General features: G+C 39.8%; 1 protein-coding gene across 4 annotated transcripts in view; it reads right to left on the reverse strand.

Moving 5' to 3' along the window:
- Window positions 1-27,947, reverse strand: part of SGTA (small glutamine rich tetratricopeptide repeat co-chaperone alpha) — a 90,076-nt gene that overhangs the window by 49,907 nt on the left and 12,222 nt on the right. For all 4 annotated transcript variants that reach the window (XM_073685669.1, XM_073685677.1, XM_073685687.1 and 1 more), the window contains exon 4: window positions 15,696-15,774. In XM_073685669.1, coding sequence (XP_073541770.1) covers window positions 15,696-15,774 — 79 coding nt within the window. The remainder of the gene's footprint in view (window positions 1-15,695; window positions 15,775-27,947) is intronic.

Genomic DNA, 27,947 nt, shown 5'->3' on the forward strand with positions numbered 1-27,947 from the left:
TTTTCACATAAATGTTTAAAGATGGACATGTGAATGAGGCCTTAGGTTATGTGCACACAGTGCGTTTTTGGTGTGTTTTTCAGTGCAGAAATGGGCCCAAAACACATTGCATACCTTATCCCATGACATTTTGCAAGTTCTGTGCACATGATCAGGAATTTTCCTGAGCATATTTCATGTGCAGAAAAAAACATAGCATATCCATTCTTTGTGCGTTTCCGCATGCGTTTTTGCCTATACAATGCATTGGAAAAACACATGGCAAGAGGTGCAGAAACAATGAAGAAATTTCTGCAAGCAATTCCTGATCGTGCGCACATAGCCTTAGAGTTACAAACACTGCATTATACTGATTCTAAAAGCTTGTTTACACGGACGAATCAGCGGCACAATAGGACCGCCGCTTGGAACATAGGGACATGCACCGCCAAGAACCATCTTTTATGCTTCACCAAAAAATCATTTTACCCCATGAACAAGAGTTTTGTTCTTTCATTGGGAGATCGGCAACATGTTTATACAGCAAGATAATCCTGAAACCAGCATTAACAATGTTGGTTTACCATCATCTTGCAGTGTAAATGCAAGTTAAGTTAACTCATTCTGTAACCAGCAACGTCCAATGCAACATGGAGGCAGTTTTAATTGCATTAAAATACAAATAAAACTTTAAAATTGGTGAACAATAGAACTGCGGTTTTTCCACAACATTTCAAATCAACTTTGCATTTTTCCCCATATTTCAGTAGATTATATGGCAAAGTGAAAATAGTGATTCAGAACTACAACTCTTCACACAAAAAAGAAACCCTCATAATGCCAAGTGGACTAACTCCTTTACGACCCTGGATGTATCCATGCGTCGAGCGTCGCCTGGCATTTAACGACCGTGGACGTATGGATATGTAATAAGTGATTTTGCACGCACAGAGGCTCTGCACACGCGATCGCTGTTGGGTGTCAGCTGATTCTGATGCCCGGCACCACAACCCCCTAAGTGCTGCAAAATCAAATGCAGCATTTAGAGAAAAGACAGAGGATCAGCGCCCCCACGTCATTATCACAAGGGGCCGATCGTTGCCATGGTGACCTGATGTGGTCCTGATGACATCCGGGTCACCAGAGCAAGCAAACTTGCTAGGTCACGCGTGGTGCATGATGTAGGAAGTTTGTCTATCAGTGCAGCGCTGACCGCTTGTAAAGCATAGCATTGTGTCCCATAGTGGGACAAAATAAAAAAAAAAAGTAAAAAAAGAAAAAAAAAGTGAAAAAAAAAAATCTATACAGGGTGGTCCAAAAGTAGGTGGACAGAAAGTGTAATAAGGTTATGAAGGGGGAGATTTCTCAAACATGGTGTAAAGTGAAACTGGCTCAGTTGCCCTTAGCAACCAATCAGATTCCACCTTTCATTTTCCAAAGGGCAACTGAGCCAGTTTCACAGATCTAGTTTTCACAGATAGATCTCCCCCAAATCCGTTTTCTTTTCAGATAATTCAGATAACACATAATGGCTAATAATTAAAATACAAATCAAAGAAAATGGATTTTAACAGAGTATTGGAAATCTCAAAATGCTGAAACCGTTAGAGCAAATGGGGTTGAAACATTTGGTACTCAAGCCCCAAAGAGACAAACCATTTACCGCATTCGTGACAAATTCAATGCCACTGGCTCAATCCTTAATGCTCCAAAAACTGGTCGACCCAAAACAGTCTGAACAGAAGATAATAAACTACTTGTTGCTGAAACATTTGTTCAGAGTCCAAAAAAGTCCACAAGAAGAGGCTCTTTGGAATTGGGAATTTCACGAGCTTCTATCATGGGAATCCTGAAATCTATTGGGTGGAAAGCTTATCGCCCACGTCTAATTCATGGGTTATTGGAGGATGATCCAGAAAGACGGCTGCAATTTAGTGTTTGATAAATCTCCCCCTTCATAACCTTATTTCACTCTGTCCACCTACTTTTGGACCACTCTGTATATAAAAAAAATATATATTTACCCATAAATAAATTTTATGAAAAAAAAAACCTTTAGTGAACACTGTAAAAAAATTTTTTAAAAAAAGAGGCAAGAAACAAAGCTTTATCATACTGCCGTACAAAATGTGGAATTGCGATGAAAAATACAAATGTAAATAAAAATGGTACCGCTGAAGGCTTCATCTTGTCCCGCAAAAAACAAGCCGCCATACAGCTCCATCAGCGGAAAAATAAAAATCTCTCTCAGAATAAAGTGATGCAAATATAATTATTTTTTCTATAAAATAGTTTTTATTGTGTAAAAGCTCTAAAACATAAAAAGTAGTGGCCAACTTCTTTAATGATTGCCCAATCGATGGACCCTGTACCCCTAAGTGTTTTTCTAATTACCTCCTGCTGTCCTTCTTGCCTGTGAGCAGCGCTATCACTGGCCGCTCACAGGCATCACATGACATCACAGGCATCAAAGCCATAAGAACTTTCGAGGACGATCAGTATCCAGGAATGACTCTATTTCCTCTAATGAAAGTAACTCTGCGGTTCGTTTTTTAGTCAAACGTTCAGCCACAGAGGACGATCCAGGTCCAGGAAAAGGAAGGCGAATGGAAACCAGAAATTTTACCAGCGCCAAAAAAAAGACAGGAGCGCCGTGGAGGGAACAACCGAAAAAGACGAACTAAAGGTAATTAACCTATCGAATAGAACACTAACAAATGAACAGATCGAAGTTTTGAGTAAGGGGTTGACTTTTTCCCCTGTCTCAAACTATGATCAATTCACAGCAATTAAAGATATAAACCTATTTAGTCGTAAATTACTTCTTAAAAAACACTTCTCCAAATCGGAAGACGCCTTCCTTAGGGAGGCGTCGACCGAAGAAAGAGAAGCAGTACAAATACTTGAATCACTTCTTGATGAGCAAAATGGAGGCATAGGGGATGATCCCAAATTCCCACCATTTATTAAGAAAAAATCAACAATGTGCCCTCCCTTGTCCGCCTGTCCAGTGATTGAGATGTTCACAAAATTAGTCACTGAAGAGCTAAGACATCTTCCGAATAAACGTACACATGACAATCTAAGCTTGGGTCAGAGAACTGCACTCTATGAATTAAGAAATATGACGGATATAGTAATAAAAAGAGCGGACAAGGGAGGAAACATTGTTATTTGGCCGACCATAAAATATGAAAAGGAGGCCAATAGACAGTTGAACAATAAATTATGTTATAGGAAATTGGAAAAAAATCCAATAATACCCTTTAGTAAAGAATTGATGACAATCTTGGATGCAGCGTTACAAAAAAATATCATCCCTAAGTCAATATATGATGGTCTTGTTGTTTCAAATCCAGTAATACCTACCCTATATTTTCTACCTAAAATTCACAAAGACATTGCTGACCCCCCAGGTAGACCTATTGTCTCGGGCAACAATAGTCTTTGTGAACCAATATGTAAATTCCTGGATTACTACCTAAAACCACTTATGCAAAATCTACCATCCTATATTAGGGATTCCACAGATCTTCTGATAAGATTACAGGATGTCTCCTTTGATCAGGATGTCATCATGGTGACTGCGGACGTCGAGTCTCTTTACACCTCAATTAGGCATGAGGATGGATTAAAAGCAGTAGAATTCTTTCTTAAATTCACACATCTGGACTCCAATTTGATTGCATTAATTTTGCATTTACTTGATTTTGTGTTAAAACACAACTTCTTCTTATTTAAAGATCGAATGTATCTACAGGAGAGGGGCACTGCAATGGGGGCGTCTTGTGCGCCCGCATATGCGTGCCTCTTTCTTGGATACTGGGAACATAACATTATTTTCCCAGCAGCAGAAAATGGTGCAGTCCAGATGTGGGTAAGATTCATCGATGATCTTTTCATCATATGGCAAGGTGAGAATATAATCTTGGAAAAATTTCTCCAAGATTTAAATACCAATATATATAACATCAAGTTGACATATGCCTCGAGCTCTGAGGAAATTGACTTTCTAGATTTGAAAATTAAAAGGGAGGAAAATGGCATGCTATCCACAGATATTTATAGGAAAAACACTGCTGTGAATGCTATTCTTAATGCCAAATCGTCTCATCCTCCCCAGGTTATTAGATCTATACTGACCGGTCAGTTCCTCAGAGCTCGACGCATCTGTTCAACTGATGCTTTGTTTGAAAAACAAGCAACAGAGTTGACGAAGAGATTCGACGCCCGCAGTTACAGAAATGATGTCATCCTGAGTGGATACCAAAGAGCAAAAATGACCAGTAGAAGTGAACTTTTAAAACCCAAAACTAAAAAACAAGATCAAAGTGTGAGATTTATTACCCCTTTTCATGGTCAATGGAGGGAAATGTATGGGATTATCAATAAATATTGGCCCATTCTTCTCTCCGACCCTACTTTAAATCAATTTATTTCAAAAAAACCTTCTATAACTCCAAAACGATCAAAAACACTGACAGATATTTTGGTGAGAAGTCATTATATCCCCCCTAAGCCGCAAAATATATTCACTACCAATACTACCTATAGACAAGGATGTTTTTCTTGCGGATCATGTGGGGCTTGCCCCCAGATAGATAGAACAAAGGAATTTTTTGACTCTACAAAAAAGAAGACATTCAAAATCTCTGAATTTATTAATTGTCGATCTACAGGAATAATCTACTGGGCAATCTGCCCATGTGATCTAATCTATATAGGACTAACGTCTAGAGAATTCAGAGTAAGGATCTTGGAACACATCAAAGATATAAAAAATGCAAAGAAATGTGACAAACCTGAGGAAATTGCCTTTTTAAAGAATATACCAAAGCATTTTAAGGAATGTCATAATGGGAACTGGAGACTATTACGCTTCAGGGGTATTGATAAAATCAATCTGGGAGCGAGAGGAGGAAACCTTAAGAAAATGCTTGAACAAAAGGGAGATTAAATGGATAACTATTCTGAACATGGTTAAGCCCAAAGGGTTGAATGATTTGACAAGCTTTGTTTCATTTTTGTGACTTATGACATTGTTGCAATTAAGATTGAAAAAGAGGATTGCTGATATATATATGGGATATAAATATGTTTTATACATGTAGGTGAAATATAAATATAGTATAAATATTGTAAAATACGGACTACATCGAAACATTGCAAAATACGGATTATATTGATGTATTGACCTATGTGGTATTCATATGATTATATACTGCAGGCTAAGTATTGTTTACTTCAAATGATGGATATAATGGGCTAATAACATGATTGGAGCAATAATGTGTGACAATGTAAATATATTGATAACCTTATACCTATTCTTAAAATCTATCTGTTCCAAATTAGAGCGTGACATGATACGTATCAATTGAATACGGAGAAAAATCTGATCTCACATAGAAGATAAATGCACAAAACAAAGAAGAACAATAAGAAGAGAGGAAATAAAGCAAAAGATATGAAAAAGAAAAAAAGACTCAATATATGTATAAGATGTATTAAATTTAATATGACTATAACAAATATTGTACATCTTCTTTGTGAATACAATATAATGTCAGGCTTGAACGTATGATATGAAGAGCTAAGGGCAAATCTTGCCCATCTGTAAAATGAAGTCAGAATATCCATGGTGGAGCGCGCCCCCGCCGCGTCATACTGGCCTCGCCCCCAGTGCTCGGCGTCCAATCGGAGGCTTCAATACGCGCGCATGCGCGGTGGAACTTCCGGGACGCCGACCGCTGTGGGTAACGCAGTATGGGCGACAGGAGCGCGCTATAACACACACCGGTGATATGGACAGGGATTGGTACTAATCAAGCCTTATTAGGCAACATTATTGTGTGGTACTGATGATTTGCCAGACCCTCCTGCCCATTAAGATGAGGGGCTATTTAATAATTAGCCTGCACTATGTCTTAATACCCCCTGAGGAAGCAATATACGCGACACGCGCGTTGGGGTGCTGGATAATGTGGTAGCCTTTAACATGGCACATGGTTGGTAATACAATGTTCTATCTGAATATAATATGTCTACTATATACCTGAATATAATATGCTAACTATTTGCTATGGTATATAAATGCTTAATATAGCACTGCATTGGGATGCAGGACAGTGTGGCAATCTATATGGTTGATCAGACAATGTTCTATCAAATATAATTAACTGATCTCTACCATGGTATATATTTGTTGACTAAACAGTGTATAGAATATTATGATGTATACAACCTAATTTTTAAAAAAACTTAGAAGGATTTCTTTGTTTAAAATGAATCTATATGTGATATGATGATCTAATTATTGTTCTGATTTGGGACACTTGACCTGTGACCCTCTATATTTCTAATTAATTATTGCTTTGATTCAAGACATCTAACGTGTAACCTTCTATATTCTTATGTGTATAACCATTGAGACTTATGGCTATTTATATGTCTTAGGCTATATATATATACCACATTGCCCGGAAGGGTTTTAAATGTTTTTATGGGCATAATGAAGAATTTTTAAAGATACTATCACTTTTCTGCTTGCTGTGATTTAATAAAAGTACTGATTAAATACGAATGAATATGATTACTTTATATAATATATTTTTGATATCAAAAAAGGAGATACATTAATAGATATCACATGACCCCCGGCTGCAGCCGGCTCTGACATCCGCTGATGTCACGCCAAGTGGGGGGTGACTTAAATCTGCGTTCCACGATGGATGCTGGCCTGTGGGCGGGGTTACCCCACGAATCACAACCAGGATCCACAGCACGCTCCCCCCCCCCCCCCCCCCATTCATTGGGAAGGAGCGCGGTGGGTGCTGGGTGTGACGTGACATCAGCGGTGAGTCACGTGATACCTGTGAGCGGCCAGCGGTAGCGCCGCGCACAGGCAAGGAGGACAGCAAGAGGTAGTTAGAAAAACACTTAAGGGCACAGGGTCCATCGATTGGGGCAATCATAAAAAGTAGTGGCCAACTCCTTTAAAAAAATGAAAAAAAGAGGTATCGCTGTAATCAGTACTGACCTGAAGAATAAAGCTGCCTTATCAATTTCAACACACACAGAAGGCATAAAAAAAATTTAAAAAAATAAAAATATTGAATTGTTGATTTTTTGTTTATTCTGCCTCCCAAAAATCGGAATAGAAAGCCATCAAAAAGTGTCACATGCCCGAAAAATGGTACCAATAAAAACGTCAACTCGTCGCACAAAAAACAAGCCCTTACAAGACTGTCGGCCGAAATAAGGAAAAAATTATAGCTCTCAAAATATGGAGATGCAAAAACTATTTTTTTGCAACAACAAAAAAAAAACAAACCTGTTTTTTAGTGTGTGGTAGTCAAACATAAAAATCCGATATGAATCTGGTATCGCTGTAATCTCACCGACCAAAAGAATAAAGTCGTCTAATCACTTATACCACTCGAGGAACAGCGTAAAAAATACATAAAACCAATTCTTCACCTGCTGCTGATTTGTTCATTCTGCCTCCCTAAGATCGCAGTAAGGCGCTGCTCACATTTATCCTGAGCTCTGTGCTGAGCACTTACACCAGGGTTTCCGTGAAAATCTCTGAAATAAGTGATTCAGACAGAACCCCCAGCGGAAGATTCCCTGTAATGAAGCAGCAGATGGAGGCACTGTTGACGTCGTCTGACCTATGATCCGGCGGTGTCCGTCTTTTTAGGCGTAGATAAAAGCGCGGTCAAACAGTTTTGTGAACCTCTGAAAAGGACAACGCTGAACAGAGGTCAGATGGAGACCAGAGTAACTCTGCTGCCTCATCTCATTATAGTGAATGGATCCCTCGGGGGTTTCATCTGAATCACGACATTCAGAGATTTAAATGGAAACCCCAAAGTAAGTGCTCACCGTAGAGCACTGGATAAATGTGATCCAAAATGTTATGTAAAATGTTCCCAATAAAAGCTTCACATTAAAATACCCCACTCAGGTCTGTCATGTGTTAATGGAAATATAGGGGGCTTCCACGTTACTGGTAGTACAAAGGCTCTTGAAAAGCAAAATGGCTCCTCGCCCTCCAAAAGAAATTCAGCAAATTCTGCGCTCCCAAATCCAAATGCCACCCTCCCTTCTGAGCACCACAGTGTGTCTAAACCACATTTAGCGTCCACATGTTTGGCAGGGGTATGATTTCCAAAATAGGGTCACTTGAGGGGGGATTTCTGCTCTTTTAGCACTTAGGGGCTCTGTATATGGAGTCCACGAACTATTCTAGGAAAATCTGCACTCCAGCAGACAAATAGCGCTCCATCCCTCCCAAGTGTTGAAGTATAGCTAAGCAGTACTGTACAACCACATGTGAGGTATTGCTATGTTCAGCAGAAATTGTGTGACATTTTGGCGACTTTTTTTTACCAATTTCCCCATGTGAAAATGCAACATCTGGGGCTAAAACAAAATATTTGTGGTAAAAATGTAATTTTTTTTTCTTCACTGTCCAATGGTAGAAAATTCTGTGACACACCTGTGGTGTCAATATGATCACTGCACCCTTAGATGAATTCACTGAGAGGTGTAGTTTGTAAAATGGGGTCACTTATGGGGGATTCTGCTGTTTAGGCACCTCAGGGGCTCTGCCAATGTGACATGGTACCCTCAAACCATTCCAGCAAAATCTGAACACCAATATGGAGCGTCTTCCTTTCTGAGCTTTGCACTGTGCCTCAAAAGTAGTTTTCGACCACACATTGTGTATTGGAGTTTGCGGAGAAATTGCACAACAACTTTTGAGGTCCATTTTCTCCTGTTACCCTTGTGAAAATAAAAAAAATTGGGACTAAAATCATTTTTGTGGGAAAAAAAAATCCATTTCATATTTTCACAGCTCTACGTTATACTTCTGTGAAGCACTTGGGGGTTCAAGGCAGGGCTGTGGAGTCAGTAAGCCAAACCTCAGACTCCTCAATTTCCATGACACCGACTCCCTCGTACATGGCTCATGTTTAAGTGATGAATTTACTGTAGCACAGATTCATCTCAGCTAAAAGTCTAGACCCTTAGATCAGGAATAGGACATCTCATAACTTTTCCAAAAATCTTCTGAAAAAATATTCCCCACAAACTGCATTGAACTATAGTACCCAATTTATTATATTTTAGGAGTCGGAGCCCATTTTATACCGGCTCCGACTCCACAGCCCTGGTTCAAGGTTTTCACCACACATCTAAATATGTTCCTTGAGGGGGTCTAGTTTCCAAAATAGGGTCACTTGTGGTATGTTTCCACTGTTTAGACACATCAGGTGCTCTCCAAACGCAACATGGCGTCCGCTCTCGATTTCAGCCAATTTTGCATTCAAAAAGTCAAACGGTGCTCCTTGCCATCCGAGCCCTGCCGTGCGCCCAAACAGTGATTTTCCCTCACACATTGGGTATCTGCGCACAACAAAATTGGGGGTCCATTTTCTCCTTATACCATCGTGATAATAAAAAAAAAAAAAAAAAAAAAAAAAAAAAAAAAAAAAGGGTCTAAAGTAAAATTTGTGAAAAAAATAAATACATTTTTTCCTTCCACATTGCTTCAGTTCCTGTGAAGCACCTGAAGGGTCAATACATTTCTTGAATGTGGTGTTGAGCACCTTGAGGGGGTCCAGTTTTTAGAATGGTGTCACTTTTGGGTATTTTCTGTCATATAGGCCCCTCAAAGTCACTTCAAATGTGATGTGGTGCCTAAAGAAAAAAATGGTTTTGAAAATTGTGTTGGAAAAGAGAGAAATTGCTGGGCAACGTTTAACCCTTATAACTTCCTATCAAATAAAAAAAAATTATGTTTCAAAATTGTGCTGATGTAAAGTAGACATGTGGGAAATGTTATTTATTAACTCTTTTGTGTGACATCTCTGATTTAAAAATTGAAAATTGTGAAATTTTTGCCAAATTTTCAATTTTTTCACAAATAAACAAGTCTTATCGAAAAACTTACCACTATCATGAAGTACAATATGTCACGAAAATACAATCTTAGAATCAGGGGAATCCGTTGAAGTGTTCCAGAGTTATTTTTTTAAAATTGATCACTGTCACTTAATGAGGTATTGAGGCTTCGTCATTAACCTACAGTGTCTAGGTCCTTAAGGGGTTAAGGCACAGACAAATGCATACAAAGTTTATTGCAAGCAGAAAACTATCCAAGAATGCCTTTACTGTTAGAAAACAAACCGTTCAATATTAGCCATAGATCCATGATGTAAAGCAGGCCTGGGCAAAAGATCCTTTATGCTCTCCATGCTTAGTGTAGCACACACACACACAATGCAAAGATTGAGTCACCTTCTCCCCTTTTTATCTGGTTTCAGGTGTGATTTTCATATTGCCCACAACTGTTGCTTGCCATAGGCGAGTTTGAACGAGCGTCACATGTTTGAAACAAAGTTGTTTACCACCAATTTTGGAAAGGTGCCAACAATTTTGTCCGGCCCATTTTATGTCCAATCTGCCTTTTTTGCTCTGTTTTTTTTGTGTTGTTCCAATACACACAAGTGAAATAAACATGCATATAACAAAACATTCTTTATTCAGAATCAAAGAATATATAAAATAATAAATAACAGAGTGCAACTAATAAAACAGGGTCATATAGTATTATTTGACACAAGGTTAGGTATAAATACAAATATATTTTGCTACCAATAGTATTGTATCAGTTTACATTTCTCTGTTGATTAATACATGCACAATTAGACTCCTGTTTAAGCAGGTTGACTTTAATGATACGTTAGCATACTGACTGGATGCAGATATGTACTAAGAAATGATCACCTTATGAGAATATAACATGAATTAGAGTGTCATAGCTGTTTCCACCACAAGATGGTGCTAATGTGCTTTTGTGGGGCTGGAGGGTGAACAAAGGTACTGACATTACTTGTAAGTGGAAAACATTTATATTCTCATTTTTAACCTGACGCTTTGGTGCTTAATCTTTGTATACACCAAGTATTTAACCCCTTTACCCCCGGGGGTGGTTTGCACGTTAATGACCAGGCCAATTTTTACAATTCTGACCACTGTCACTTTATGAGGTAATTACTCTGGAACGCTTCAACGGATCCCCCTGATTCTGAGATTGTTTTTTCGTGACATATTGTACTTCATGACCGTGGTAAAATTTCTTCGATATCACTTGCGTTTGTGAAAAAAAAATCTGAAATTTGGCGAATATTTTGAAAATGTTGCAACTTTCATACTTTGAATTTTTATGCCCTTAAATCAGAGAGATATGTCACACAAAATAGTTAATAAATAACATTTCCCACATGTCTACTTTACATCAGCACAATTTTGGAACCAACATTTTATTTTTTGTTAGGAAGTTAGAAGGGTTAAAAATTGACCAGCGATTTCTAATTTTTACAACAAAACCATTTTTTTTTTTTTAGGGACCGTATCACATTTGAAGTGACATCATTCTAAAAACTGCACCCCTCAAGGTGCTCAAAACCACATTCAAGAACTTTATTAACCCTTCAGTTTTTTCTTCCATATTCCAAAAATTCTTGTGAAGTTTTCACAAAAATGTTACTTTAGACCCAAATTTTTTTATTTTCGCAACGGTAACAAGAAAAAAAAAAAAAAAAAAAAAAGGACCCCAAAATTTGTTGTGCAATTTCTCCTGAGTAAGCCAATACCCCATAAGTGGGGGAAAACCACTGTTTGGGTGCACGGCAGGGCTCGGAAGGGAAGGAGAGCCATTTGACTTTCTGAATATAAAATTTGCTTTATTAATTAGCAGACGCCATGCTGCGTTTGGAGAGCCCCTGATGTGCTTAAACAGTGGAAAACGCCCACAACTGACTCCATTTTTCAAACTAGACCCCTCAAGGAACTTCTCTAGATGTGTGGTGACCACCTAGAACCCCCAGGTTCTTTACAGAAGTTTATAACATTGAGCCGTGAAAATAAAAAAAATCTAAATTTTCCCACAAAAATTATCTTTTCGCCCCAATTTTTTTATTCTCACAAGGATAAAAGGAGAAAATGGACCACAAAAACTGTTGAGCAATTTCTCCTGGCTGGAATCAAGAGCGGACGCCATGTCACGTTTTGGGAGCCCCTGATGTGCCTAAACAGTGGAAACCCCCCACAAGTGAAGCCATTTTGGAAACTAGACCAAGGATTTTATCAAGGGGTATAGTGAACATTTTGAACCCAGAGGTACGACACAGAATTTGATAACATTAGGTAATCATATTGTATAAGTTGTCATTAGTCTTAAGCACAAGTGCTCGCTACCTGAGTTTGCATCGGGTACTCAGGTATGCACCATGTATCACAGGTGCTCGAGTCCCCGCCCCACATGTTTGACAACCAAAAAATACATGCGGGGGATAGCACGTGCATGGCAGGCAATCCCCGCAAGTTTTTTTTTTGGCAGCTGCGAAACATATGGGGCGGAGACTCGAACACCCACGATGCTCAATGCATACCCGAGCACCCGATGCAAACTCAAGTAGCGAGCACTTGCGCTTAACACTAGTCGCCATATCATCATTTTTTTTGTCTTTAAGTTTAAAAAAATCCCAAACCTAACACAACCCCAGCCCTAGCGTTTATTTTTTACGCCGTTCCTTGTGCGGTATAAGTGATTAGACTTTATTCTTCGGGTCGGTGTGATTACAGCAATGCCAGAATCATATGGGGTTTTTATGTTTGGCAGCTGTCACACACTGAAAGACACTTTTTTTGCACAGACTAGTTTTTGAAATAATGTTTCCATATTTCGGCCAATAGATTCATGTAAGGGCTTGCTTTTTACGGGACAAGTTAACATTTTTATTGGTACCATTTTCGGGCAAATTAAATTTTTTGATCTTTTTTATTCCGATTTTTTAGGAGGCAGAATAAACAAAAACCAACAATTCAGGAATTATTCTTCGGGTCAGTTAGTTTACAACAGTATCACATTTATACAGCTTTTTTTTATGTTTTGGCGCTTTTACACAATAAAAACTATTTTATAGAAAAAAGTATTTTTTTTGCATCGCTTTATTCTGAGAGCTGTAACTTTTATTTTTCGGCTGATGGAGCTGTATGGCGGCTTTTTTTTTGCGGGACAAGATGACGGTTTCAGCACTACCATATTTATTTATATTAACCTTTTTGATCGCATTTTATTCCATTTTTTGCTTGGCGGTATGATAAAGCATCATTTTTTTATTTTATACAGTGTTCACTAAACTAGTGAAACAGTTTTATAGGTTAGGTCGTGTCAGACGCAGCGCGTGTACTTTTATTGCTTTATTTTTTTTCCAGAATAATATGAATATATATGGGTACAGTATATTTTTATTTTGTAGATTTTTTTCATTTTTTTTACATATATTTTTACTATTTTTTTTTTCCCCACTTTCTGACACTTATTTTTTTTTACTTTTACACTTTGTCCCACTATGTGACTTTTATTTTTTACAGGCTGATAGCTTGCATAGCATAGAGATGCAGGAGCATCTCTATGCTATGCAGGCTGTCAGCGCTGCACAGGAACAAGTTACTTTGATCGTGCACTGCACATGATCAAAATAACTTCATGATGCCTGGTGACCCGGATGTCATCATGACGACATCGGGTCACCATGGCAAAGATCAGGACCCCGTGCTCACAGTACGGGGTCCCGATTCAAGTTAAGAGGCTCACGCTTACCTCCCCTTGCCGCCAGAATGCTGCGATCGATCTCAATTGCAGCATTTCGGGGGTTAATGTGCTGGGAGCTTCTGTGTGGGTGTGATCACATTGTGCCTAATAGTAAGTACCTGGTCCATACCAGGGCACAGGGACGTACTATTACTGACAATGTCAGAAAGGGGTTAAAGCACTTTAGCACCATCTTGTGGTGGAAACAGCTATGACACTAATTCATGTTATACGCTCATATGGTGACATTTTCTTAGCATACTGACTGGATGCAGATATGTACTAACTCATCGTTAAACTCAACTTGCTTAAACATGCCAGGAGTCTAATTGTGCATGTATTAATCAACAGAGAAATGTAAACGAATATAAATATATTTTGCCACCAACAGTATTACCTCATGCCAAATAATACTATGATATGACCCTACTTTATTAGCTGCACTCTGTTATTATTTTATATATTCTTAGATTCTGAATAAAGATTATTTTTAAAGGATAAAATACTTGTTTGAATCCTGGGCTTCAATTAGCTAAGTCTGTGTTGTTCTAGTATCATTAATGAGTTTCCTACTATAGTCTTGTATTGACTCCATAAGGGTATATTGTTGTAATTAGTGTAACACAACATGTGCAATTGCAATAACTTTCTGGGACAAATGTTTCATTTTATTTATTTTTGACGCCATTCCTCGTGCGGTATAAGTAATTAGACGACTTTATTCTTCGGGTCGGTGCGATTACAGCTATGCCAGATTTATATCGGGTTTTTAGGCTTGGCAGCTGTCACACACAGAAAACGCTATTTTTGCATCGCCATATTTTGAGAGCTATAATTTTGCTGACAGTCATGTGAGGGCTTGTTTTTTTGAGGGACGAGTTGACGCTTTTATTGGTACCAGTTTCTGTCACATCGATCTTTTTTATTTTTTGGCGCTTTTACAGAAAAACTATTTTATAGAAAAGAAAGAATTGTTTTTGCATTGCTACATTCTGAGCGCTATAACTTTATTTCTCCACTGATTGAGCTGTATGGCGGCTTGTTTTTTTGCAGGACAAGATGACGTTTTCAGCTATACCATTGATATTTATATTCGACTACTACATCACTTTTTATTCCATTTTTTTGTTCAGCGGTATGATCAAAAAGAACAGTTTTGGTACAATTTTTTTTTTCTCCTTTCTTTTAAAGGTGTTCACTGAAGGGGTTATAGATCAGGTAGTTCCAGAAGCAGCGATACCAAATGTGTGTACTTTATTTGTTTTAACATAAAATTTGGTATTTATTGGGTTAATATTTTTTCATTTTTTTTGTTCTTTTTTTTGAGATTTTTTAACAATTTGTTTTAAACTTTTTTACTTTGTCCCAGGATGGGACATCAACATTCCCTGCCCTGATCTAATACTCTGCAATGCTTTTGCATTGCAGGGCATTAGATCTTTGCATCACACACAGGGAGGAGGTGTGTCAGGACCAGGAGCTTACAAGTCACCGTACCTGGGGGACACCACGGCCATCTTTCAGCCTGGAATCACCATGGAGACAATCAGCACAATGCGATCGCAATCGCGTTGTACCGATTGAAGCAGAGAGGGAGCTCCCTTCCTCTTCTATGCCGATCAATGTTGCTGTAAACTATTGACAGCGGCAAGAGAGGAGTTGCCACGTGGTGTCGTGTCAGTCTCATACAGCTCTGACAGTGCTTTTGACCACGTCGGCGCTTGGAGTGTGCCTGCGCAATAGTCACGTCGTACATGTATGGCGGTTTGCACCCCCCACCGCAGCGCCGTACATGGCCGTACACGGCAGATGTCGTGAAGGGATTCAATTTAGTAAATTTGTTTAGCCCTCCACAGTAGTGCCAGTTTCCCATATGACCACTTGTGAAAATTAATTGCCCACCACCGAGGTAAGTCATATTGCTATTCATAGCATAAGTTTCCACTCTTCAGTTATAGGCAGCTTTTATATTTAGCTACAGACTGGCGATTAATAAAACAAACCCGAAAAAGCAATTGCTCCAGTAATTACTCCTTTTGGTCCTTACCTTCTGTTTTCAATCGCTCAGCTTCTGTTATGTCCTCATCCGATGGAGAAGCACAATTTGAGGTCATTGGTGAAGATTCCTTTCAAAGAGAAAAAGCAAACCGTATTAAAATTATTACAGATGAAATATTATGGCTGACGCATTGGATTGAAATTGAACGGATAGGATAGGATATCAGACCGACTGACCGTCTGGTACAAAAATCAGACATCTGAATAAGTCCTGTAGAACAAGTGAATGCGAGAATAAAATACAGTTAATAAGATTCAGGGTGCAAAACATAAAATATGCATCCAGCTTCTAGGCCACTACCAATACATTGTGCTGACATGTTTCTAATGGTAGTGTCATCAGTAAAGCTGGTTCGAATTACACATTACTGCAGCACTGTAGGCATAGACTGGCAGGGGTGTCAGACGAAGCTCCATTCACACCTGCATTCTGGCTTTGCTTTTAAACGGAACCACGCACACAAAAAAAAGCTATTATCCTGCAACTATGGGGTTAATCTGCAGGTCAACAGCATTCTGAACATGCCCGGCGCCAGCACAGAGCACCGCTGTTGGGAGGAAATTAACTTTATTTCTCCAGGCAGCAATTGGGGTTCAGCCATAAGGGTAGTGATGGCGCGGGTTCAGTCACCACTCTGTACAGAGATCGGCAGCAGTAATCGCGTCCCCGGCCCTGACTGACAGCCGGCCCTAATGATGAGATGCTGTCAGTCAGTCCGGAGTCACGGTTACAGCCGCATCTCTCTATACACAGAGCGGCGACTGAAATCGTGCCGGCGCCACCTTTATGACTGACTGCCGAAAGCGGCTGTGAAGAATTAAAGTTAATTTCTTTCTATATTAATTCCATATCTGCAGGTTAAAACAGTTTTTTACTTTTTACACAACAGGTTCCTTTAAAAGGGGTTGTCCACTACTAGGACAACCCCTTCTCATACCCCACAATTGGCCCCGATAAAATAAAGCTCCTACTCCCCTCCCGTGTCGGCGCTGTTCCCACGGTGTCGGCACTCACGTACAGTGTTGTGGCACACGAGCCAGGCACCAATCAGCGCCGACGTCACCACCCCTGCCTCCTGTCGAATTGAACATGAAAAGGAAGACCAGGCTGCAGCTGATCTCAGACATCCTTTCCATATTCAATTCGTACAAAGGCGGGGACAATGATGCCAACGCTGACTGGGCGTGTTCAAAACAACACACGAGAGCCCCAGGAAGAGAAAGAGCAGACAGCGCAGTCACGGGAGGAGAGTATAGGCTTTTTTATTTCATTGGGGCCGAGCGTGGGGTATGAGAAGGAGTAGTCCAAGTAGCGGACAACTTCTTTAAAGTGTTCGTTGCTTTGAGTTTCAATCATTTTTATTGAATTTTAAAAATATTTAAATGGGGAAAGGAAAAAGGGGGAGAGGGGGATATTTATTGGGGAAATAAAACAAGATTAAGTGAGGAAAGATGGTAAGGGAGAATACAAAACATATTAAAGAAAATAAATACAAAGAAAACTATATCAAAGAATATACATATATGAATTAAGTATGCAAGTGATTCTAGACATATGTTTACACGGCATTAAATGCATATCACATGGAATAAAACTTCAAGGCTAAATGGAGTTAATGAGAAGGTGCCATAAAAAATAAAAAAAAAGTTTTTTCAACGTCTGGGAAAAAAAAAATGCAAGGTATTAACCCCTTATGGACCTTGGGATTTTCAGTTTTCATTTTTTACTCCCCTTCTTCCCAGAGCCATAGCGTTTTTATTTTTCGGTCACTATGGCAGTGTGAGGGCTTATTTTTTGGGAGGCAACTTGTACTTTTAAACGGCATCACTGGTTTTACCATATCGTGTACTGGAAAACGGGGGGAAAATTCCAAGTGCGGTGAAATTGCAAAAAAAAATGCAATAATTTTTTTTTTTTTTTCCCACGTTCACTGAATGCTAAAACTGACCGGCCATTATTATTATCCAGGTCATTATGAATTCGTAGACACCCAACATGTATTGGTTATTTTTTATTTAAGTGGTGAAAAAAAAATCCAAAGTTTGATTTTAAAAAAAAAAATGGCTGCATATTCCTAGACTCAAAACATCGGATCTACCCCAAAATGTTATCAATAAAAACGTCAGCCCGGCGCGCAAAAAATAAGCCCTCACCCAGCCCCAGATCCCGAAAAATGGAGACGCTACAGGTCTTAGAAAAAGGCGCTATTTTTTTTTTTTTACCAAATTTTGGAATTTTCACCACTTAAATATAAAAGAACCTATACATGTTTGGTGTCTATGAACTCGTAATGACCTGGAGAATAATGATGGCAGGTCAGTTTGAGCATTCAGTGAACGTGGTAAAAAAAAAGTAAATAAAAAACAACTGTGGTATTGCACTTTTTTTTTGCAATTTTACCGCACTTGGAATTTTTTTCCCGTTTTCCCGTACACGATATGGTAAAACCAGTAATAGCGTTGAAAAGTACAACTTGTCCCGCAAAAAATAAGCCCTCACATGGCCATACTGACCAAAAAATAAAAACGCTATGGCTCTGGGAACAAGGGGAGCAAAAAACGAAAAAGCAAAAATGACAAAACCCAAGGTTGCGAAGGGGTTAAAACCATTTTTTTTTTCACTTTTTGCTTGCTTCTATAGTCTCCATAGGAGACTAGAAGCAGCAACTGTCTGATCACCTCTACTACATAGAGGTGATGAGCAGATCACCTCTGTAGCAGAAATGCTCCTGTGTTATGAGCGCCGACCACTAGGTGGCACTCATAGCGATCAGCACATGACGACAACCACTGGGGTCTGCTGCAGACCCAGGGTTGTCATGCCCACGCACTGGTGACCCACGATCACGCGACGGGGTCACCGATGGGCAGGGTAAGTGACGCGCTTCCGGCGAGGCGCTGTTAAATGCCACTGTCAGAGATTGACAGCGGCATTTAACTGGTTAACAGCAGCGGGTGGATTGTGATTCCACCCGCGGCTGTTGCGGGCATATGTCAGCTGTAAGAATCAGCTGACATGTGCCCGGTTCAGTGTGGGCTCAGCGCCGGAGCCCGTGCTGAACAGGGAGTGACAGCCTGGTGCGTAAAGGGGTTAATGTTTTACCTTTTTTTAAAAAATATTCATACATATACAAATTATATATATATATATATATATATATATATATATATATATATATATATATACACACATACATACACACACATAATTTGTTTTTAATGAAGCAAAATATGAAAAATAATTTAAAAAGGTTTAGTATTTCCACTTATAAACACTAGGGGGAGCAGCTGCTGAAATTTGCCATAACAACCTAGTGTACAAGTAGCTCACATTAAGACTGCAGTAAATGTGGGCTGGATCTGCTCACATGTGTGTGAAGTCATCCCTCTCCTCCCCTTCTGGGTGTTTGCAAAATAATAATGAGAGCGCTCTCCTCAAGCAACGTCGGTTGCACACACAAGCGCGTTTTTCTGGGAGTTCCATACCTAAAGAATTCAGTTCTGATGAAGGTCTGTACCAGGACCGAAAATGTTTAAAGCTATATGAATGCAAATAAAAGGAACTTAAATTCAAAGAGTGCCAAGTTTTTATGCTCTATATGATATATGGGTTGGATACCCTGCTTGTGCACCTGAATCAGTTACTGCAAGAGTGCCATATATTATCATTTTCGATCTGGATTTTAAAGGCACTTGAATGCTGATTAAATCCTTATCCTTCTTGTAGAAATTCGGTTTGCTGTTTTAGAGAAATCAATTGTTGTAACTGTATGCTAATAAGATGTAAGTGCAGTGGGAATGGATATTGCACTTATAGCTCTCCTGCATCGCCTCTGATTTCCCACCTGCTGCCTGCCTTCTAATTCAGTGACCTGTCCGTCAGAGAGAGGCGGGGAAAAGGGAGAGAAACAGACAAAGTGCATTGCCCACCCACTGCACTTGCATCTCATTAGCATACAATTTCAACAATGGATTTCTCTAAAACAGGTAAGGATTTAATAACCGTTAAAGTGCCTCTATGTACATTCCTTTACTTAGGGGTATAAAATGACAGATTCCACATTCTTCTAAGCCAAGTTTCTGGCATACAGAGGATATAGAAGTCTACACACCCCTTTTAAGTAAAACGTAAACAAATAAATAATCACACCAAGAATAATTTCAGGACTTTTTCCCATCATGACATCTATAATCTGTATACTTCACTCGAAAAACAAACAATGATTTTAAAGTGCAAAAAGAAAAAAAAACTAAAATAAGGTGGTTGCTTAAGTATTCACACCCTTATACTTTGTTGAAGTACTCTTTAAATTTATGACAGCTTTTAGTCTTTTTGTGTAGGAATCTATCAGCACGGCACAACTAGAGTTGGCAATCTTTCCCACTCCTCCTTGCAGTAGCGTTCCAAATCAGTCAGACTGTGAGGGCATCTCCTGTGTACAGCCCTCTTCAGGTTATCCTACAGATATTCAATTGGGTTCAGGGCTGGGATCTGGCTGGGTTATTCCTTTGTTGCTTTGGAGTTAAGCTTATGTTCATTGTCTTACTGAGAGATGAAATTCTTCTTCTCTTCTTCAGCTTTATAGCAGAGGCCTGAAGGTTTAGTTGCAAAATTGTCAAATATTCCCAGCACCTTAAAGAGATTGTCCACTACTTTGTCATTGATAAGCTATCCTTAGGATAAGTCATTAATGTCTGATCGGCCCGGGTCCGAGACCCGGCATCTCCGTCGATCAGCTATTATCTGTGTCGACAGCTGCAAGTACTCACTTGCGAAGCGGGCCGTCTTCTCATAACGGCCACCAAAGGATACTGCACACCCACCTCCTATTGATTTGAATAGGAGGCGGATGTCCAGTACAAAGCCTCTTAAATAAATAATAATTTTATTTATATAGAGCCAATATATTCCACAGCACTTTACAAATGAGCGGGGACTTGTACAGACAATATCAGACATTACAAAGTAACACATAGTATAAACAGTTACAGGAGGAGTGAGGGCCCTGCTCATAAGCTTACAATCCAGGAGGAGATAAGGGAGATACAATAGGCAGAACAAGCTTGTTATGTATGGTCCAGCCATCATTATAATAAATAGGTGTTAGGCTATGTGCCCACGATGCGGAAATGCTCCGGATTTGTCCTGAGCGTTTCTGCATCTCCCTGGCAGAAAAAATGCATGCAGATTGTACATGCAGATTGTACATGCGGATTGTACATGCGGATTGTACATGCGGATTGTACATGCGTTTTTCCTGCCAGGGACATGTGGATGTGAAGCGTTCTTCACATGCATTTCCGCATGCGGGTTGTCAAGCGCTTTCCAAGCGATTTTAGCATCACTTGGAAAGTGCTTGACAACTTGGTCACACTATGTAAATCCATGCAACCGGCATGGATTTATATAGTGTGACCGAAAGAATGGTAAAAATAAAATATATACTTATCTTCTGATGGCCCCCAGTGTCTTTATTCGATGCGTCTCGGCAGCTCACGGTACACTGAAGGACCTGCCGACGTCAGCGTTCACGTGATCCTTGAGTCCACCGCGATCTGTCGGCAAGCCAAGACCAGGGGAGGAGTCCTGAGGACATAATTTGCATATTCCCACTGCATTTTGGGTAAGTGAAGAGTCTCCGCGAGCTCAAAGAACACTGGATTTTGGCTGTTGGAGCTGAAAAGAGGACATCGGTAAACCAGGGGAGGAGTCCTGAGGAGATAATTTGCATATTCCCACTGCATTTTGGGGTAAGTGAAGAGTCTCCGCGAGCTCAAAGAGCACTGGATTTTGGCTGTTGGAGCTGAAAAGAGGACATCGGTAAACCACGTGCCTGCCGGCGCGCGCATTTTGAAGCTTTTTTTTTTAAGCTTTTTTCACTGTTTTCAGAACATTAACAGTAAGAACATGGAAGAGTCCAGGAGCCATTTGGTGAGCTGCATATCCTGCTACATGTTCACAGACTTGCCAGTGGAAAAGCCAAACTTCACATGCCAGAAATGCAAGCTTGTGTCCCTGTTGGAGGAAAAGTTGCGAAATCTAGAAGAGAGGTTAACTACCTTGAAAATCATTAAGGAAGGTGAAGAGTTCTTAGACAGAGCAGAATTATCTCTTCATGATTCAGAAAGAGAAGAAATTCGAACTGCACCTGACGAAACAGAGGAATGGAAGCATGTGACCCAGAGAAGCAGGAGGATTGAGAGGCAGTCAGCACCCATACTACTCAGGAACCAGTACCAGGCTCTCACGCAGGAGAACCATGAAGAAATACAGCAAAATAAGACTTTGCCAGCAATGAATAACCTTGTAAGCCCTCAGAATCCTCCTGGATGGAGAAAGAAGAATGTTGTGAAGAAAAAACGGAGAGTGGTGGTCATGGGGGATTCCCTGTTAAGAGGAACAGAGGTCGCTATCTGCAGACCAGACATAACCTCAAGAGAAATGTGCTGTCTTCCAGGAGCAAAAATTAAAGATGTGTCTGACAGGATATCAAGACTCTTCAGACCTACAGATCACTACCCATTCCTGCTAATACATGTGGGGACAAATGACACCGCAAGAAAGGACCTGGAAACCATCTGCAGTGACTTTGAAGACTTAGGCAAGAAAGTGAAAGAATTGGGAGCGCAGGTGGTCTTCTCATCCATCCTCCCAGTGGATGGCCATGGAACAATGAGGTGGAATAAGATTCTACAGGTGAACAACTGGCTACGTCGATGGTGCCGTCAACAAGGATTTGGATTTCTGGATCACGGAATGAATTACCTATACGATGGACTACTTGCTAGAGATGGGGTGCACCTTACGAAGACTGGAAAACATGTATTTGGAAGTCGCCTTGCTACACTCACCAGGAGAGCTTTAAACTAGAACAATGTGGGAAGGGAAGCAAAAGGCCAGAAAAAGCCATACAGCTGACAAATACTATTGAGATCTCTGCTACTGGAAGTGGAAAGGAAGAACAAAGACAAAACAATTTAAATAATAAAAATATGGGAGGAAGAGAAACCAATCACAAACTAAAATGTTTTTATACAAATGCACAAAGCATGGGCAACAAACAAGGAGAATTGGAACTACTAACGCAGGAAAAGGAATATGATGTCATTGGAATCACTGAAACTTGGTGGGACGATACACATGATTGGAATACAAGGCTAAAAGGATACAACTTATTTGCAAGAAACAGACTTGATAAACGAGGAGGAGGTGTCGCATTGTATGTTAGAAAAGCGTATATCTGCACAGAGATTGAAGCTTCAGAGACTGGGAGTTCTGTGGAAACTGTTTGGGTAAGAATACAAGGAGAGAACAACGGAAAGGACACCATTGTAGGCATTTACTACAGGCCACCTGGGCAAGCTGAAGATATGGATGAACTCTTTATGTATCAAATGACCAAGTTCTCCAAAAATATGACGTAGTGGTCATGGGAGATTTCAACTATCCAGACATTTGTTGGGAATCTCTATCAAGTAAAACTAACAGGTCAAGCAAATTCTTATCCTCTCTTGCTGACAACTTTATCTTCCAAAAGGTAGGGGAGAAAACAAGGGGATCTGCTACTTTGGATCTAATCCTTATAAACAGGGAGGAAATGGTTGAGGAGGTAAAGGTGGCTGGGACGCTAGGAGGCAGCGATCATGCTATTATAGAATTTTGGATAACTAGAGGAGGAAGACATGTGAAGACTCAAACTTCAAGGTTAGATTTTAGAAAGGCAGATTTTAAGAGACTCAGAAAGAGAATAGGAGGGATCCAATGGCTGGATGTCCTCAAGGACAAAAATGTCCAGGAAGGATGGGAAATTTTTAAAAATGAGATTCTCAAAGCACAATCGTTAATCCCGAAAAGTAGGAAGAATGGGAAGCATTTAAGGAAACCAGGATGGATGAACACAGAACTTAAACACATGCTAAAAAGAAAGAAAGAAATGTTTATTAAATGGAAAGAGGGAGGCATATCTAAAGAAGATTATAACGCAGTCTGCAGATCCTGCAGGGCACGTATCAGGTTAGCTAAAGCTGACAATGAATTAAGGCTTGCAAGAGATGTCAAAAGCAATAAAAAAGGATTTTGGGGGTATGTCAAAAGTAAAAGAAAAGTCAAAGATGCTATAGGATTTTTACAGGATGAAAATGGAGAAATGTTAAGAGAGGATGTTGAGAAGGCCGAACTTTTTAATTCCTATTTTGCATCTGTTTTCTCTCAGAAAGAAAATGTAACATCAACTGATCTTCACTGTCCTTTTAAAGGAATAGAGGAATCCAAGTTATCTGTAAACAGAAAGATTGTGAGGGAATATTTAGCTAACATAAATGAGTTCAAGTCTCCAGGTCCAGATGAATTACACCCCAGAGTACTGAAGGAGATCGTAGAAGAAATTTTAGAACCACTCTCCATAATCTTTGAAAATTCTTGGAGAACAGGAGAAGTCCCAGAAGACTGGAGAAGAGCAAATGTTGTTCCTATCTTCAAAAAGGGGAAGAAGGTGGACCCAGGGAACTATAGGCCGGTGAGTCTGACTTCTATACCAGGAAAGATCTTTGAACAAATTATTAAACAACATGTATGTAAGTACATGGATAAGAATGAAGTGATTAACCAGAGTCAGCATGGGTTTGTAACTAACAAGTCATGTCAGACTAACTTAATTTCCTTCTATGACAGAATCACTGACTGGGTGGATCAGGGAAATGCTGTAGATATAGTATATCTTGACTTCAGCAAAGCATTTGACAAAGTATCTCACACCATCCTTATTGAAAAAATGACCAAGTATGCAATGGACCAGGCAACTGTTAGGTGGATTCATAACTGGCTTAGTGATCGGACTCAAAGGGTGGTTGTAAATGGCTTCACATCCAGCTGGATGAATGTCTCAAGTGGGGTACCACAGGGCTCCGTCCTGGGACCTGTATTGTTCAACATCTTTATCAATGATTTAGATGAAGGAATTGAAGGTAAACTGATTAAATTTGCTGATGACACAAAGCTAGGAGGGATAGCTAATACTAGAGAAGAGAGAGAGAGGATTCAAAAAGACCTAAATAAACTGGAGCAGTGGGCAGCAACCAACAGAATGGTTTTTAACAGGGAAAAATGCAAAGTACTACATCTGGGCAATAAAAATGAAAAAAGCATATACAGAATGGGAGGAATAGAGCTAAGCAACAGTACATGTGAAAGAGACTTAGGTATACTAATAGATCATAGACTGAACATGAGTCAACAGTGTGATGCAGCAGCAAAAAAGGCAAATACAATTCTGGGATGTATTAACAGAAGCATACAGTCTAGATCACGTGAAGTCATTATCGGTCTTTACTCCTCTTTGGTCAGACCTCATCTGGAATACTGTGTACAGTTTTGGGCACCACATTTTAAAAAAGACATAGACAAACTGGAGCAAGTTCAGAGAAGAGCAACCAGAATGGTGACTGGTCTGCAAACCATGTCCTATGAGGAGCGGTTGCAGGATTTGGGAATGTTTAGCTTGCAAAAAAGAAGACTGAGAGGAGACTTAATAGCTGTCTACAAATATGTCAAGGGCTGTCACATTGTAGAAGGATCATCTTTATTCTCATTTGCACAAGGAAAGACTAGAAGCAATGGGATGAAACTAAATGGGAGGAGACACAGATTAGATATTAGAAAAAACTTTTTGACAGTTAGGGTGATTAATGAGTGGAACAGGCTGCCACGAGAGGTGGTGAGTTCCCCTTCAATGGACGTCTTCAAACAGAGGCTGGACAGACATCTGTCTGAGATGATTTAGTGAATCCTGCTTTGAGCAGGGGGTTGGACCAGATGACCCAGGAGGTCCCTTCCAACTCTACCATTCTATGATTCTATGACAGACACCGGGGGCCATCAGAAAGTAAGTATGTTTTTTTTGTTTGTTTTTTACAGGTTCTATGGTACCCGGGTCCGGAGGAGTCTCCTCTTCTCCACACCCGGGTACAATCCGCACATTGAAACGCATGGATTCTGCATGTACAGATCCAGTGATGTAGATTCCATGCGTTCCAATGCAAGTCAATGGCGGCGACAGACATATGCTGATGCAGAACTGTGGAGAACTTTGAAGGCGAGAGTGAGGAGTTAATGTAATGTAACGGTGGAGGTATCCGTGTAGTGGTTGGACAGAAATACGACCCTGGATGCCACATTCAGTACAGATTGGAGAGGAGAAAGTTTGGTTAGAGGGAGACCAATCAGTAGAGAGTTGCAGTAGTCCAGACGAGAATGAGTAAGTGTGACAGTAAGAGTATTTGCAGCTTCAAAGGTGAGAAAAGGATCAGATTCCAGAGATTTTTTTTTTTTTAGATGCAAGGGACTTGAGAGAGTGAGAGATTGGATATAGGGAATAAAGGAAAGTTCTGTGTCAAATATAACCCCAAGACACAGAGTATGCTGCTTGGGAGTTACGGTTGAATCACACAAGGAAATTGTTATATCAAGTATAGGTAGGTTAGAAGAGAGGGGGAAAACACAGGGGCAGACGCTTTCCAGTGACACTCCGCTCCCTTCAGGTACAGTCCATATACAATATAATAAATACACCAACTCTTATGGCCCAGTTTATGACACACTATATAGCTAATTTTGCTTTCCATATATGTCAGATTAACATAGCCATAATAAAGGACTCCTGTTATTGATGCACCTGCTCCTTTTTTGACCAGTTTCCTTGTTCTTAACTATATATATTTATATGGATATTGATTATTGTATATAATCTCCATTGTTTGATTAATATTACTGGTCCTGATATATACACCACATTAATAAACAATTTTTGAACATTACATATATATATTTTTTTATTGCATTTACTGTCACTTGGAATTGTGTCCGCTATTCTACTTGGTTATTTGTTCCCACCCTGTTATTTATTTTAAAAAATCTTGACTAAAAAAATTGTGCTTTTAATCATACTTACCATGGACTCCTTCCATTGGTTCTTTTTTGTCTGTTTTCTTATTGTAAAAAACACACATCTGTGGTATTGCAGTTTTTTTGCAATTTCACCGCACTTGGAATTTTTTTCCCGTACACGATATGGTAAAACCAGTGATGACGTTCAAAAGTACAACTCATCCCGCAAAAAACAAGCCCTCACACGGCCATATTGACCAAAAAATAAAAACAGTTATGGCTCTGGGAAGAAGGGGAGCAAAAAACGAAAACGCAAAAACGGAAAATGGCCTTGTCATAAAGCAGTTAAATAAAATGTTCATGTGCTGAAATAATCTTATGAATGTGCCCCTGTGTAATGGCCATGTGTAGCTGTGCAGGGACATGGTCTGATCATACCACAACTCCTGGACAGGGGAGGAAGGAAGAGTATACAGACAGGACAGCATGGGATCACAAGTGATTGTTTCTGTGAGGTAAAACATTTCAATGCCTGTTTTTAAATAATGTTTTACCTCACGGACAGAATCAGCTGTGATCCCATGCTGTAATATCTGTATACTCTCTTTTGCTTCCTCCCCTGCCCAGGAGATGTGGTCTGATCAGACCATGTTCCTGTACGGTCAGACACAGCCATTACACAGTACATAGCAGGGGCACATTTATAAGATTATCTCAGCACAGGAACATTTTATTTTAAATTGTTTATTTCTAATTGTGGAAATTATTATTCCAAAATCTATGGATTTAAAATTCACTTTTTGTTCGTGGGAAAACCCCTTTAAAGTCAGGCCTGTAGTTGGCAGAAAAGTTTGGGTCGAAAGGATGTTTTGGTTTTTTTAAGTAGAGGGGCTATGACCGCATGTTTACATGAGGAGGAAAAGATATCAGAAGTAAGAAAGAGGTTAGGGGCAAAGACAGACTGCCTTATAACTCATGCAATGATCCCATCGCACTGAATGGACTGGCCGGCACCACTCCTGGCCAGACCATGACGGGTTTCTATGCAGCTGTCAAGGTCAGGTCAGGAGAGGTGCCAGCCAATACGAGGTTTATAATGCGATCCTCACACAAGAAATACGGCAGTGTATCTCTGCCCTAAATATTTTAGTTAGGTGGGTAGTGACAACCAGGAGAGAGACTGAAAGATGTGAGGGAAAAGGGTCAACAATACAGGTTGTAGGAAGAGAAGAAGAGAGGAGCCTGGTAACTTCTGTGACAAGTTTGTAAGATGGAGGGAGAGGAGGGCGATACACAACTGCCACTCACAGGGAGAGGGGTTTGTAGAGTTAACAGTATGAACCTCAAAAGGAAGGGAAC

The sequence above is a fragment of the Phyllobates terribilis genome, unplaced genomic scaffold (assembly GCF_046119375.1).
Source record: "Phyllobates terribilis strain yellow unplaced genomic scaffold, ASM4611937v1 Scaffold_1__5_contigs__length_1240528914, whole genome shotgun sequence".
Classification (NCBI taxonomy): Eukaryota; Metazoa; Chordata; class Amphibia; order Anura; family Dendrobatidae; genus Phyllobates; species Phyllobates terribilis.